The sequence below is a fragment of the Sorex araneus genome, chromosome 1 (assembly GCF_027595985.1).
Source record: "Sorex araneus isolate mSorAra2 chromosome 1, mSorAra2.pri, whole genome shotgun sequence".
NCBI lineage: Eukaryota > Metazoa > Chordata > Mammalia > Eulipotyphla > Soricidae > Sorex > Sorex araneus.
The window spans coordinates 200,402,391-200,417,612 of NC_073302.1; the positions used below are offsets into that span (position 1 = coordinate 200,402,391).

General features: G+C 39.1%; 1 protein-coding gene across 4 annotated transcripts in view; it reads right to left on the minus strand.

Moving 5' to 3' along the window:
• The window catches only part of KCNJ3 (potassium inwardly rectifying channel subfamily J member 3), a 168,219-nt gene extending 155,804 nt beyond the window's left edge, over positions 1-12,415 (minus strand). Inside the window, exons 1-3 of one of the 4 annotated variants that reach the window (XM_055145198.1) lie at positions 12,171-12,309; positions 10,680-11,430; positions 334-550 (exon numbers count right to left, since the gene is read on the minus strand). In XM_055145198.1, coding sequence (XP_055001173.1) covers positions 334-550; positions 10,680-11,381 — 919 coding nt within the window. In that variant the 5' untranslated portion in view covers positions 11,382-11,430; positions 12,171-12,309. Of the gene's footprint in view, positions 1-333; positions 551-10,679 lie in introns of all 4 variants that reach the window. The other 3 variants (XM_004621820.3, XM_055145359.1, XM_055145269.1) reach the window with 3 other exon arrangements.
• Positions 12,416-15,222: the final 2,807 nt, after the last annotated feature.

Genomic DNA, 15,222 nt, shown 5'->3' on the forward strand with positions numbered 1-15,222 from the left:
AGGCTGCTCAGTAATTATCTTAATTTATTTTAACCTTAAGTCTTTAAAGGAATATTATGATTCTAGGAAATCCAAATCTGCAGTTAAAATAGAACATCACAATCATTTCTAAGGAGTCACACACACCCCTTTTTTTGCAGTGAGTATTCCTGAGTTAACATTATACATGCAATGATCACAATTAAAACTCATTTCAAAGGAGTATCAATTTAACAATACAAAAAAGTAAGAAACAAGACATTACTCTCATCATTGTAAATCGAAACATTTAGCCTGTTCAGGGCAAGTTATTGTGGACTAAAGAAATCTTGTTATTTCTACGGTTTTACTCACCTGTTGTTTCCACAATGCCTTCGAGGATGACGACAATTTCGAACTGTTCACTTTGCATGCTTCGCTGGGATAGGTCATAAAAGGGACTTTTGGCATCAATCACGTGACAAATCGTGAGGGGAGAAACAAGAAAAAGTTGATCTGCTCCAGTACTAAAACCTACATCCAGTTCGAGTTGGTCAAGGGGAAGGAATTCACCCTCAGGTGTCTGCCGAGACTAGACAAGCACACAGAAAAAAAGAAGAAATCACCACTTGTACTGAAATTTTCAAGGCACCCCAACAGTAATTTACATCATTGCCAACATTCTGCACTATCCATCACCTTGCAACAAAATCCAAATAAATCATTATGCAACTATGTTCTAGCAATTGGGCCCAAATCCCACATAGCTCATGTGGAATATACATGCATTATTTATAAAACACAACTTACTATAATTATCATTCCCTCACTCTTTGGAGAATTGCCTGGTCCTACAATGACTGTTAACACAAACTGTGGGACTCAGTGTCCATGTTCTACTGCTTGACATAAATCACTGCTGGTAACTCTGTAAGCCAGCTTCTTTCCTCAGAAAGCAAATAAGTAAGCAATTCTTACACAGTTTATCTTCAAGCACAGTTATAATTTAAGAAGAGATTTATTACATCATTATTAAGTAAATCAGAATAATTTCTTTTAGATAAAAATTAGAATAAAGATACTATCATATTAAACTGCTATGCAAACAACAGTTCAAATAGTAAAAGTAAAAGGCAGATATTAGCTAATAGTTTTCAGACTCCTAATAATAGACTGCATTACATTTGTTTATTTCTGTTTTATTAATTGTTAAAAGGTAGTAAAACATTATACTAAACTGAACGTTTTTGTATTGAAAAGCAATTTTAAAAGCAGTTAGGGGCTGGAACACTAGCACAGCGGGTAGGGTGTTTGCCTTGCACATGGCTGACCAGGTTCGATTCCCAGCATCCCACATGGTCCCCTGAGCACCGCCAGGAGTAATTCCTGAGTGCGTGAGCCAGAAGTAATCCCTGTGCAATGCCGGTGTGACCCCAAAAGGAAAAAACAAAAACATACTCAGGACTGGAGTGATAGCACAGCATATCAGCAGAATTACAGATTATTTTGTCTCTAGAGAAATTCAGTAATGTTCCTTCTGTAGGAAAAAAATTAACAAAAAAAAGTCCTTTTTTTCCATTGTCCAGAGTAATTAATTTAAAAAAATTAGAGAGAGGGAGAGAGAGAGAGATCCATGGAAAAATCTGATAATGTAAAAGTAAAAACAGCTGCCCTAACAACCAATGTTGGAGATAACTAGGAATTTCTAGTCCAGTGTGAAAAAGCTCTTTTTGGAACTATTTCAAGTTATCTAAATCTGTTTCTGTTGCAAAATATATTGTCATGTTAGGAAAACACAAACCTTTCCAATGATGCAGTTGTATAGAGATTGATGATACAACAAAATAAAAGTCAAAAACAAAAATATTTTTGACATATTTTTGTTTCATTATTCTTTCACCTACAGAAAACAGGTGCTATATGAACACAAGGTGTGATTCTGATATTTGCAATTAAATAATAAAATTTGGTAAGTTTTACTAGTGATTCTAAGCTCTTATTCTTTAGCAAATGAGAATCTTCAAAAAGAAAATTCTTTAAAGATTAATTTTGTTTGTCTACGTAAAGTTTCCCCCTGGAGGACATGTCTTTTCACTTATCATATGTGAACCTCAAAATTAAAATATTTTCCTTTGGACATAATTGTTATTTATACCTATGAATCATTCTAAAGATCTTAATAAACTATACTATACTCCGATCATTTACCAACCCAGGAAAAGGAGTGTCAATAACAAGAGACTAGGAGAATACCAAACTAGAATAAATAACATGCTATTTACAGTAAACTGATTAATTAATTTGTAAGTAATTTAGACCAAATATGCAAGTTCCATGAAACACTATGTATTTTATGATTTTAAAAATGTGTTCTATGTACTCAAAAATCACCCCTATATGCTTTATATATAAAGACATGGCAGAAACAAAGCTGACAACAAAGAGAAATGTAATAATATCTAATTTGGGGGCAGGGGGTGGAAATGGTTTCTGTGTTTATCTATTTTGCAGATAAATATAGTTTTGTGCATATCCATTAAAATATAATCTAAGATCTTATACCATTGACCTTTCTTTAAAGAAAAAAAAGAGGTATTATACATAGCCACAATGTTTTTTCCTGGTAAATCTTTTGTTATGCCATCAAAGTACTTCAATTGGCAATATGCTTCCCTGTTCCCCCCAGCTTTGCTTGCTTTGGTGACACTGTAAGAGTCTGGGATGTACACTGATCACTGGGAGTCAAACAGAATGCTTGTCTGGTTAGTGGTGTGAGTGTGGCAGGAGACTAGTGGTGGAATTGTTTAAAGTCTGAGCTGCTGGGGAGAGTGAGGTTATCTTGCCATACTCAACTAAAAACTTAGAATGTTCCAGAAAATAAATACACCTACCAATTTTTTTCAGAAGCATACACATTCTACTCTATGCTCAAAGAATTCTAACCATGGCTTTTAAATTCTGGTGTGGTTCCAGAAATTTTCAGAGCAAAGGTGGGCAAAAGAGCCTATGTTAGTTTTAAGTCTCATACAAGTGGAGTGAGTGACTTTTGTTCAACGAACTACTAGACCCAAGGATATGAAAAAGAAACCAAGGAAAATAGAAGAGTTACATATTTGCCTGTATAAAATCAAAAAATGATCTGTATTTTAAGTATGTTATAAGGAGTGATATGGCATGAGCTCCAAATTCTCTTATTTAGCTCTTAACTATGTATCCAGAATTTTTAATTATGTAAAAAGGAATTTTAGGTAAAATTCAGCATAACATTTAATCTACTTTATTTTTGGAAGGGGTGGGGGGCACCACACCCAGTGATGCTCTCAGGGGTTACTCCTGACTCTACATTCAGGAATTACTCCTGGTGGTGCTGGGAGGAACATATGGGGTGCCAAGGATCAAACCCAGTCAGCTGGGTGAAATGTAAGCACCCTACCTGCTGTACCACTGCTCAGGCCCCAAGTGTAACCTTTATGATGCCATTTTAAGGAGTAGGCTAGAGAGATAGCCCAGGGGATAAGGTGAGTGCTGTGCATGCAGCTGATCCGGGTTCAATTCCCCAGCCCAGTAAATGGTCTCCTTTGTAGAGTCAGGAATAGACTCTGAGAATAGCCAGGTGTGGCTCAACTGCCCCCCCAAAACCACCCCAAGGAAATATGATATAAGAAGAAATATTTCACTAATAAAGCAGTTTGATGATAGTCATCAAAACCATAAACCTCCTAATTCCAAAGGAATCACAGAACCATGATCATTTCCTAGAAAAAAATGTATAAGCAGATATGGTTTCTCTCAGTAATAATTCAAGGCAAATCAAAATTTTAAACCTGACACAGTAAATTTAAATCCTTAAAAGTTGTAACTATCATCAACTTCCACTTGATAAAGCAATCATTTAGAATCATAAATAATTTTTAAGCCATTCATGAAAAATTATAGCAGGTCATGAAAAGCAGGCTCATAAAAACTGGTAATTCTTAAAAAGTATAAAATTTTTTTAAAAAAACTATGATCTGAGAATGACTTCTATAAACCTCTATTTCAATTTGTAATGGAGGAAAGAAAAATAAATCTTCCTGCTTTTAAAAAATTTTTCTGCTTGGGTGCATTATAGCAAAAAATGGAGGTAAGAGAAAAATCAATCTAAAGGTTCAACTTGGTTTAGATTTATCATCCAAAACTTTATATTATGTATTTGAAAAATTATATTGTAGAAATTATTTCACCACAGTTAGATGTGGCATATAATTAAAATTTAAAATATTCTTCATAATAAAGATTCCTATTATGTTCATTTTACACCAATGAATGTGTGTAGAACATAGGATTTGTACATTGTTTATATTATAGTATACTAACTTCAAAGGATCAGTCAATGGGATATGACTGTATTATGTTAAAATCCAAAAACAGCTTTGAATTCACAATAATTTAACTTAAAAATGTGCCTGCCAAGGAGGCAGGGTGGGTGGGTGGGAAGAAACCTGAGGACACTGGTGGAGAAAGGTTGACATGGGGGTTGGATTGATTTAGGAACATTTTTTATGCCTGAAACTCTATTATGGACATATTTGTAAATCATGGTGACTAAATTAAAAAACAAAACAGAAAAGAAGAACACTTCAAAGAAAGAAAGGAAAATAATCCCAAAAGGCCTAGAAGATTATTAATTATAATTCTGAATAAACGTAGAAAAAGAGATTCAAAACTCAGATTCTGGTCATTTAATTAATAAATAAGTATCTTCCACATATAGTGAAAGACCACTGAATATTTAAGAATACATAAACATAGTTCTCTGGGATGCACCCTTAGTATATCTTGCCATCAAGCAAATCATGTGATCAAGTTCCTGGTGGAAATGGGACAGTTTCCATATTCACTCATCAGGGATAACTTCACCAATGCAATCTATATTTTTTGTGCCTTTGTCCCATTTCTCTAACTTGTAAGTCTATGTTTTAATGATAACTATTCCTAGTTTTGGTTGAATCTAGGGATTTGTGAATAAGTTCCTTAATCAATAACATCTGATTCATGAGATTTACTTCTTTCATATCTTAAATCTTGCTTCACACGTCACCTTCCACAAATCTCTACTGGAAAGAGGTGTTCAAGGTCAGTGTGGGGAGATGGTAGGAGAGGGAAGGGTAGATGAAAAGTAGGGAAAAGGAGCATAAGAGGAAAAAAGAGGTGAGTCAAAGCAAGAAGGAAGATAGGAGAAGGGGAAGGCAAGGGGGAGGAAAGAAAAGGGGATGGGAGGAAAAAGGAATGTAGGGGAAATAAGGGAAGAAGGGAGGGAAGGGATGGAGAAAGAGGAGGGAAAGGGGGGAGGGGAAGAGGAAGGGGAAAGAAAAGGGGGAAGGGAAAAGGGGAAAGGAAAGGTAGGAAAGGAGAGGGGAGGAGAAGGAAGAGAAGGGAAGAGATGCAATTTTACTTAGCTGTATACTACTTCTGTATGTGTATCTGTGTAATATATACTAAAGTGTGTGTGGGGGGATCACATGGAATGAGGTAAAAGTTCTATCTGAAAACTAAAATTAGAAAATGAACCAAAAATAGGTTCTATAATAAGAGACAAAAATAATAATGCCTTGCCACTCAAATAAATGATAGGCATGGCTTTGGTATATTCATATCAAATTTAAAGCCAGGCAGAGAAGAGCATAGACATCTAATTTTATCTGTACTGTCCACAGTTTTGGTCTGTTTTGATCTACAACTGCATTTCTCTGGACTCCTTGAAATTCGTGAATTGTCACATAGAAAAATATGACCATACATCATAAGGCTAAAATGAATATTTTTAAATGCTAAGCTAGCTATACTATAGAAATATATTCACTTTTATGAAAAGAAAGTATGGCATAGAGTGGAATGTAATTTATATTTAATAAATTTGTGAGTTTTTTGTACAGTCAAATGGAAAAATGGTTTTATAATTTCCCGAGGGCCTCTTAAGGAATTTATAATAACTGTGGATGAGATTTGTAACCCTTCTGGCACATTCTCCTCCTACTCAGCAAACACCCTCAAATCCCACAAAAGCTTTCTCTAATTTCCTTTATCATATGTTCTTGCCTACCACTGTTTATTTGTGGGTCTTTAAGTCCTTTATTTCTGTTCACACTGAGCACAAGGCACACTGTACTTTTAAGGAACCACACTAAAAATCAAGAACAAAATCAACAGAATTGCATACTATGCCTATTTTTAAAATAAAAGAAAGAATCCTAAATGAAAGAATTTTTTAAAAGAGCTCAAATAAATGTCTTTGTCATTTATGTCAGAGGATGCCAATGAGAATAATCAGGAACTATGGTTTTTAAAAATACAGATAATATTTCCACAAATGAAACTCCCTCTCCACTGAAGTACCCAGAATTCATAGATACCTTTTCTATGATGTTCAAAAGAACAGGTTTATAAAATAGATAACCATCTGCAGCTCCTTTAAAGGAGATATCCAAATTAATAACTTAAATGGATTCAAAACAAAAGTACAGTTTGGCCAAGATCAACGGACAAAAAGAATCACTTATATAAAGCCACATTGAATTAAAACTAGCCAGATCAAAGTGCAAGAGATAAAATAAAAGCAAGTTCTAATATGAAGAAATAAAAGATTTGTGTCATCCACATATCACTGTGGTTGAAATATTAACAAAATATGAGGATATATTCAGAGGGTGAAAATATAACTAGATTAACAGATATAAAAGTCTATTTTATTGATCTTTACTTGATCACATTCATATGAGGAAGAAATACAATAACACCCAATTTTAAGTATTCACATAATTGGAGAATAAAAATGTGAGTAAAAAAATAACTTCTTAGACAATAAATACCATTGCCTTGAAATAAATGAAAGTTAGGGTAAATCTTCTTAGAAAAATTTTGATGCCTATTTACAATAAAATAAGAAGCAAAATGACACTTTTATGAAAAAAATATTATCTTTATCACTTTAGTTCAGAGTTTTTGTCCAAAAATTATTTAGTTGATTTGATCTTAAAGATTTGACTATCATCTCTCTGAGTTCTGGAGTGTGTACATGCCTAAATAAATAATTAAGAACACCTTGTCTCACCTAACAAGAAATCAATCTAAAAAAATCCACTATTAGTATATTTGCAGAGAAGAGTAAGTGTAATTCCCCAATCCTTGAAGCCAATACTAAATTAAGAGTCCATTGTTTCAACTATCAGGCCTTTTTATTGAAACTTTCAACTGGATGATAGATGAACATAAGCAGGCCATTCTTAATTACAACTTTCTAGGTTAAAAGAAAATACTAAAAATAAATAAATAAGAGAGAAAATTCAAACAACTCATCAAGACAGGGATGAGAGAAGAAAATAGAATGTTCTTCTTAGAGGAATTTGCGAAGGCTACATATAAAATAGATAATGAATAAATTCAAATTAAGCCCTAATTTTTATTTATTTATTTATTTGCTTTTTGGGTCACACCTGACAATGCACAGGGGTCACTCCTGGCTCTGCACTCAGGAATTACCCCTGGCAGTGCTCAGGAGACCATATGGGATGCTGGGAATCGAACCTGGGTCAGCCGAGTGCAAGGCAAATGCCCTACCCACTGTGCTACCACTCCAGCCCTTCCTAATTTTTATTTAATCTATATAATTTTTTTGTCAATAGAAGAAGAACTGTTTTCTTGGGTATGAAGTTGAAAACTCTTATCTGACTCCCAAACTAAGTAACATTTTCTTTGTATTAGTTAATAACATAAACAAATGACAACATAGTTAAAATTATTAAAAGTTAAAGAATTCAACGGTTTACACATGGAAATTTTTACCGTAATAAGGGTTGGAAAACCAAGCCTATATTCTATTTGCCCAAGAATTGAAAATGCTGCATGATCTTTAAATAGAACTCCTATAGTAATGTTGAGAGAAAACCTTTTAATTCAGCAAGAAAATAAACTGAAAATAAAATGAAGCTATGGCAAAGCATACATAGACAAAAATTATCATCATCAAATATATTGTTTTGTTGCCTTAAAATTCTATATACTTCTCTGTTATAGAGAAATTAAAAATATCAAGTGGGGCTTGCAAGAGGAAACTGATATGTATAGTATAATTTCATAAAAATTTATAATGACTGAACTAAAATACTATTACTTTAATATTTTGGTATAACTTCTCTTTGAAAAAATACAGTTTAGGGCATTTTATCTCACTCCCTAAGAGAAAATAAGATTAACTTATTGAAGGCAAATCTTGCCATTAATTTTGTTGAATGTTATTAGTTCTCTAATAAAACATGACTTCTCTTTAATGAAGTCTAAGGAAACGACAAGAACTAGGAAAAATCCATCTCCATCAACCTAGCTACAGAAAAAAACTCAGACTCAAACAAAATCCACTCACTGGGTAACACAGTGCTCCTATTGATCAACCCTCTCACTTCACAAATAACAGGAGAGAATTTTACTATAATTTTGTTTAAATATAAATCTATGTCACATGTCCATCATTTTTACTTCTAGCATTGACATTTTAACAAATAAAAAGTAGAGTACTTCATAAGAATAATCTATTCATAGGTATTAACTTTTTTTTAATCAATTTGTGTTGATATAGCACCTTGCTTTGAAATTGCCAATACTATAAATCTTTTATTGTTCTAATCAGGACACTATTCATATTATAATGGTACAGGGACCATTGGACAAATGTCATTTATCAGTGTTCTAAGATACTATAGAGACCAAGGCCATCAGATCCATTACACCTTTGTAAATGACAAAAGCAAAGCCAAAAGATATATCTAAATATATATATATATATTTAAGATAATTCTAATTTTTCAGTTTTTGTGAAAACAAAGATAGAAAAAAGTGTAAAAGCTATCTAAATTATATAGCTTTTTAAAGTACTTATTTATTTTCATAAACACCTTATAGATACATATGAAATATGAAGAAGAAAATCAAAGTAATGCATGCATATGGATTTCTTGGCAAAAATTCTGACAGTAGAATATTAAAAGTACTCCTATCTTTCTGGCAAGTTCAACCTAAAGAGAGAGAATACATACTTTGTTCTAGTCCTTGAAAAAGAAGCCTGTCCAATACATAGTACTGCAAAAATCATGTTTGTAGCAAAACTGCTTCTTTGCTTAATCCAAGGATTTACTTAGTTTGGGCAGTGGTCAAACACAAAATGCCAAGTTAAATGAAAATTTAGTTCAAGCACATATGTTAAGTTAAATCAATACCATGCATTTCACTAAATTATAAGATATTTGGTCAAAAACTATTCCGTTATCTTGAATAGCATGTACATTTGAATCAAGTTGAAAAATTACCACCATATCACACAAAACACAAAACTTAGATCATTTACTGTCTGAAACACCAGCATGTATGTGATGTAAAGTGACAAGAACTGAACTCCTTTTTAGCTTCCCTCCCCAACACTTTAGTGAGCAACATGGTCAAATGTAATTAGCCTGAGGGCTTATAAAGGAATAATTGAAATGACATAGAAGGGCCAAACTGCTCCCAAACAATGGATTACCTTTAACTACAACAAAAGTTGAGGGTGAGTAAAGCAATATAATCTCAGGGTGAAAATGAGATTTCAAAGACAAAAATCTCAATTTAAATATGAGTCAATACTAACTCTGTTTATGGCGCTCAAAACAAACCCAGATGCATTTTTAATATTTCACTTGAGGTTATCTTTTTCAATCTGTGAACATTTTTTGGAACTCCCCTCCAAAAGATGAACTGTAAATGGTACAGGGGGAAGTGACTTATTATCCTTAGCTCCCAGGCTCTAATTGGGTGAGTGACTAAGGAACGCTTCTTTCTTGTTTGTAATGGTTCCAAGGAGTGCATGGATCTTACTTTAATAACGACATCCCATGCATCTACACTGCTAAGGGTAGGAAGCAATCTTCTTTGATGGCTCCTGAAAAGCTTCAAGTGAAGTCTGTAATTGACAAAAGTTCCCCCACCAAAAATATTAAGAACAAAATTAAAAAGGCATGCTATAGGAAAAGCATTCGAGCTTTTACAAAACACTTCTCTAGGAAAGTATTTAGTTTTTAAAAGTTTTTGTTTTGTTTTTAAAGAATCGGATGCTGTTCTTCCCACTTTATGAGCTGTTTTTCGCCTCCACAAGCTTGCTGAAAGAGATGACCCACAGGTATATCCTTGTGCATTTCACTGAGTGTAGAGTTCTGAACCGGACAATATTATTCGGGAAGAAGAAATAAAAAGAGCCACTACAGAAGGAAAGGTGAGGTCCTATTGGTGACTAATTCATCAAAATAATAGGTGTTCAGGGTTTGTTTTTTTTTTTTTCAGCACCACTGTCGCAGAGCAAATAGAATGAGGACAAAATAGAAGTGCTCTGCACGGCAAAGGAGCAAAGAGTGGAAAAGCAGGGCAATTTACCTTAGGCATCTGGGGCCAACACCTCTCCTTAAGTGTTACTACTTCCAGTGGTGCAATAGTGACACCGAGAAGGCAGAGGTGAGGGATATAAGCAAGAACAAGAGAGTGAGCGGGCTAAGAACAAGCCTGTCAACAGTGCTCACTGGGTCCTGTCCTGCAGACACCCTCTGCCCCATCCTCAAAGGAATGGCAGGAGGTCCCCTGGGGCTGGGGCAGAGGATGGGGCGGGGTGGGGGGAGGGGACTGGTTTCCGTTTAGTGGGAGGTGGGAAGGGGCACAGCACTTACTTTGAGCAGTTTGCAGCGGATCTGTGCCGAGACCATGTGGCTGTTCCGCAGGTTGCCCACCCGGAACATGAGCGTGAGTTTGCCGTCCCTCATGGAGATGACCGCGTGCTCGCTGAACATGAGGGTCTCCGCGCGTTTCTTGGGCTGGGACATCTTGATGAACATGCAGCCGATGAGGAAGGCGTCCACGATGGAGCCAAGGATGGACTGGAAGAGGAAGAGGATGATGCCCTCGGGACACTTGTCGGTGATGTAGCGGTAGCCGTAGCCGATGGTGGCCTCGGTCTCGATGAAGAAGAGGAAGGCAGAGGGAAAGTTGTAGACGTTGGCCACGCAGGGCGTGTAGTTGCCGACGTGGGCTTTGTTCAGGTCGCCCCGGGAATAGGCGATCACCCACCACATGGACGCCATGAAGAGCCAGGCCACCGTGTAGGTGAGGATGAAGATGAAGAGGTTCCAGCGCCACTTGAGGTCCACCAAGGTGGTGAAGAGATCCGAGAGGTAGCGGCTGGTCTCGCTGCCCAGGTTGCCGTGCTGCACATTGCACCGGCCGTTCTTGTCCACGAACCGCTGCCGCTTTTTCTTGGGCACCAGCTGCTGCTGTGGGCCCTGGCCCGGCCCCTGGGGCTGCAAGCCCGAGCCACTGGACGAGGTGGTCACTACCTGGTAATCGTCCCCAAATTTCCTTCGGAGTGCAGACATAATACGGAGGGGCGAGCCAGATTCACACGCCAAGTCGCAGAGCCGAGCGCTGCAAACCAGCACCAGTAAGAAGGTGGGGGCGGGGGACGGGTGGGGGGGACAAAAGCGAGAGCGCTTTGGGGAACGGCGGGGAGGTGGTCAAGCGCACCCCCCAGGTAGCCGCGGTCTCTGCCCCCGACCGACGCCTGTGCCACCCTGGGACCGAGTCTGAAAAAGTGTCCTCCCGCACTCAAGGCAGACGTTAGGCTAGGAGCAGGAACCCCTGCGCAATTTTGCCTCCCAGCTTTACGACGCTTCTCCTCTCTCCCCCCACCACCGGCATCCCGGAGGCCCCAGTGCCTTCCCTACTGCCCCCACCGAGTCTCCTGCGCACTCCCAGGCTGTTTGGAAATACACGAGTTGCCACGCGAGGTTCCAACCCCACTAGCCAACTCGCAGGGCTGCCGGGAGCTGCTCTACCTGCTCCGACGAGCCCCGGCCAGCTCCCGCCGCTCGCGACCGTCTGTCCCCCTACTCCGGGCCGGGCCGCGGGCGTCCCCGCCTCCTATCTTTTGGCCAGAATCCCGCCCAAAGGCATATCTGCCGGGGAACCGGCGCAGCACCAGCTTCTCCAAGCCCTCGGGGGTCGGGTTCCCGGCTGTAGGGTTCCAGGAACCTGAGCTCCTGGCGCCCGCGGACTGCCGAATTCCTGCCCTCGCCACCAGGGCCCCTGGGCTGACCCTCGGGGGGCCCACGGGCCGCCCTTGCGCGCGCCGGAGACGCGGCGGTTCGTGCAACCCCAGCACTCACCCAGCAGCTGCGGGCAGGAGGCGGCACAGCGGGCGCCAGTGGCTACCGGGCCTCGCCCTCGGCGCTCACCGCTGTTTCCGCGCCCCGACTTTTCTTGGGGTACCACCGGCGGCGCCAAAGCAGGTCCCCCAAAGCTCCGCACCTTCCGGAGGGCACCACGCCGGAAGGATCCCGGCGCTCCGGGCGCTGAGCGACTTGGGTGCGGGACTCGAGTGCTCCTGGGCTTGGTGCTCTGAGCCAGGCGACACTGTGCAGCTTGCGGGGGGGGGGGTGGGGTGGGGGTTGCGGGGGAGGGGGGAGGGGGCGGAGATCGAGCTCAGGGTCGGACTTGCAGGTGAGACACCCGAGCTCTCGGGCTCGTCCTCGGCTTTAAGGCGCCTTCCTTGACCTCTGCCTAACCTCGATGCCCCGTTCCCCGGCTGCGCGTCTCCGGCCCTGGTGGGAAAGGCTAGGCGCGCGGGCAGGGGCGGCGGGAGCGCGGTGTCGGGGCTGGTGCGTGTGATCAGCTGCAGAGCCGCACTAGCCCCGCCTGTCCCTGCCTTCCCCCGCTGCTCCACCAGCCTGAATTGCACCTCCGCGCCTCGGTTGAGCCTGCAGTGTCTGGCAGCTCAAGAAAAAGCCAGTCCCTCCAGTGAGAAGCGACTCTAAATCTGCTCCCAAACGCCAGCCAAACTCTCCTTTCTCTCCCCCTCTGCTTGTCAGAAAGCCCCTCACAGCAAGCTGCAAATGCTGCTCGCTGGAAGGAGAGAAGTGGAATCTGCCTCTTGAACTGGGACTCGCTTTTAAAGGGACGGTTGAATCCTGTACGAAGCTCCCAACTGGCTCCGAGATAAGCGGGATCAGAACTCCAAGTTGCTGGAAGTAGAAGGGCCCTTAAGAAAGAATAGGAAAGAGGGTAGACTCTAATAGCAATACACTCTGAACATAGCTCTGTCAGCAAGGCTTAGGATTTCTAGGATTAACCTATGACTTTAATTGAGGGAAGAAAACTGGGTTTTAAAGGCACCAAACGGGGGCAGTTAACTTACTGGAAGGGCAAAGTGCAGAAAAATCTAACTCAGGGCCAATGAGGACACACCATTTCACTATATACCACCACATTTTGTGTTTGGTTCCAAAATGTCATGGTATCTTAGAGTATGTCTCACTCAGTCAAGATCTATAAAATTGATCGTTTTGGAAAATCCTCAAATCCTGGTTTTGTGAAAGCAAGGGGCTGCTTTAAGACTCCTAATCAAAGGAAAAGAAGTCCATAGTCATGCTACGTTTTTTCTTTTTTTTTTGTCTAAAAGTATGTCCTTCTACTTCCCAACCTTTAAATCCTGGCACAGATAAATCTTGTGACCAGTGGGACAGAAACACTGAACTCTTTCACTCCTGTCCTTGGTCAAAATAACTATCCTGAGAACTCTTCAGCAGGCTGTTTCATAACAGCCTGCTACTGTTTAGGGTTGCTTTAGAAGGAAAACTGACGGACCTGAAATGCTGTGGACCTGGAGTCACAACATCTGACACTTGTCCTTTTCCCCTACCCTACCATTTTACAAACTGTGAACCGCACGTTTCTCTTCTGAAAAATTGGGAGTCTTCATTTTTTTTTCCAAAGTCGATATGAAAAAGAGCATGAGTATGGTCAAAATTACTTTGACTGTGAATATATTCTATACTGAGCTGTACAGTTGTGACCACTCCAGGAAGAAACTCTCAATGGGTTTTTGGAATTAGCTCCACTGATAAACTATGCATATGCAATCTCTCATCTTTTACTGTTCTCATCTTTTACTGTTCTTTACTTAACTTGCCAGTCTGGCTTCTTCCTCCTAGAATAGACCAGCCAGATAGAGGTACACAATAAATATTTGTTGCTAAATAACAGATATCAACTTACATCACTAGAAACCCCAAAGACATTAAAACTGAGTAATGCAGCATTAAAACTCATCTCTAAATCAGATCACTTAAATCTCAATATAAAAGAGGATGTAAATTTAAAATATAATACTTCCTGTACTTGAAATCTTTAAAATTGATGCTCAATAAACTGTCAATTCCTTTTGATTATACTACTGCAATTTGTCTTTAATGGACTTTCCCTCTCTACTCATCTTCTCCAAATCTCCTTTTTACTTTAGGCTGAAACTGAAATTACCTTCCTGACTTCAGTTTCTTATTCCTTCAAACTGTAAGACTAGCTTATCTAGATTAATTTCCTAGGAACTGTCTAAATTCAGTAGTGAAATGTAAACCAATGATCTGATTTTATTTGGTCACTTCATTTAAGTTTGTCAACTTAAAAATCAAATGCTTTTAGATCAAAAATATCTACAATGTTTTCTAAAATATTTATACATAAATAAATGCATTAACTATGTGTACATAAATACATAGCTTATTCTAATCTTTTTATTTTGCCAATAAGTAAATTAAACCTAGAAAGGAAATATATTGCTCAGTGTCAAACAGTGGAAACACTGAGATTTGAACCCAGAAAAAAAAAGTACCTTTAGAAGTTGATTGTTCTGCTATTCCTTGCAAGGAAGCTAGGATCCACAATTCATAATTAAGGTTTCTTTCCAATGATTTTCTTGCATATTGAGGCCTCTGGTTCTCCAAAATACAACTTTATCCTATCTTTCTAGAATTATCTTCTTGTTCTTCATGTTCCAGGCTACATTCAAATTGTCTCCCTTAATTTGCCCATGTTGATTATCAATGATTTCCCAAATATGGTCTGCATTGTTTCCATTTTTCTTCTTGATACTTTTTTATTCTGTAAGTCCAAAGTACCTTCTATTCCTACTAACAATAACCTAGCCCTCTCTATGTTGTTATTTTTCTAGATCTGCAAAGCAACTTTTTGTATTGCTAGTCTGAATTAACCACAATTCCCCCCAGGATAATCACCCCGAGCCTCCTCCTAATAGTGTAAGAACCATTCAGTACCCCAGCTATCCTGCATTACCTTGTATAGGGTAAATATTCAATGCATTCATAGTGAAAAATAAAGTTTATCGAGCCAATTAACAAATCTGGAAACATCCTTTGCACTTAC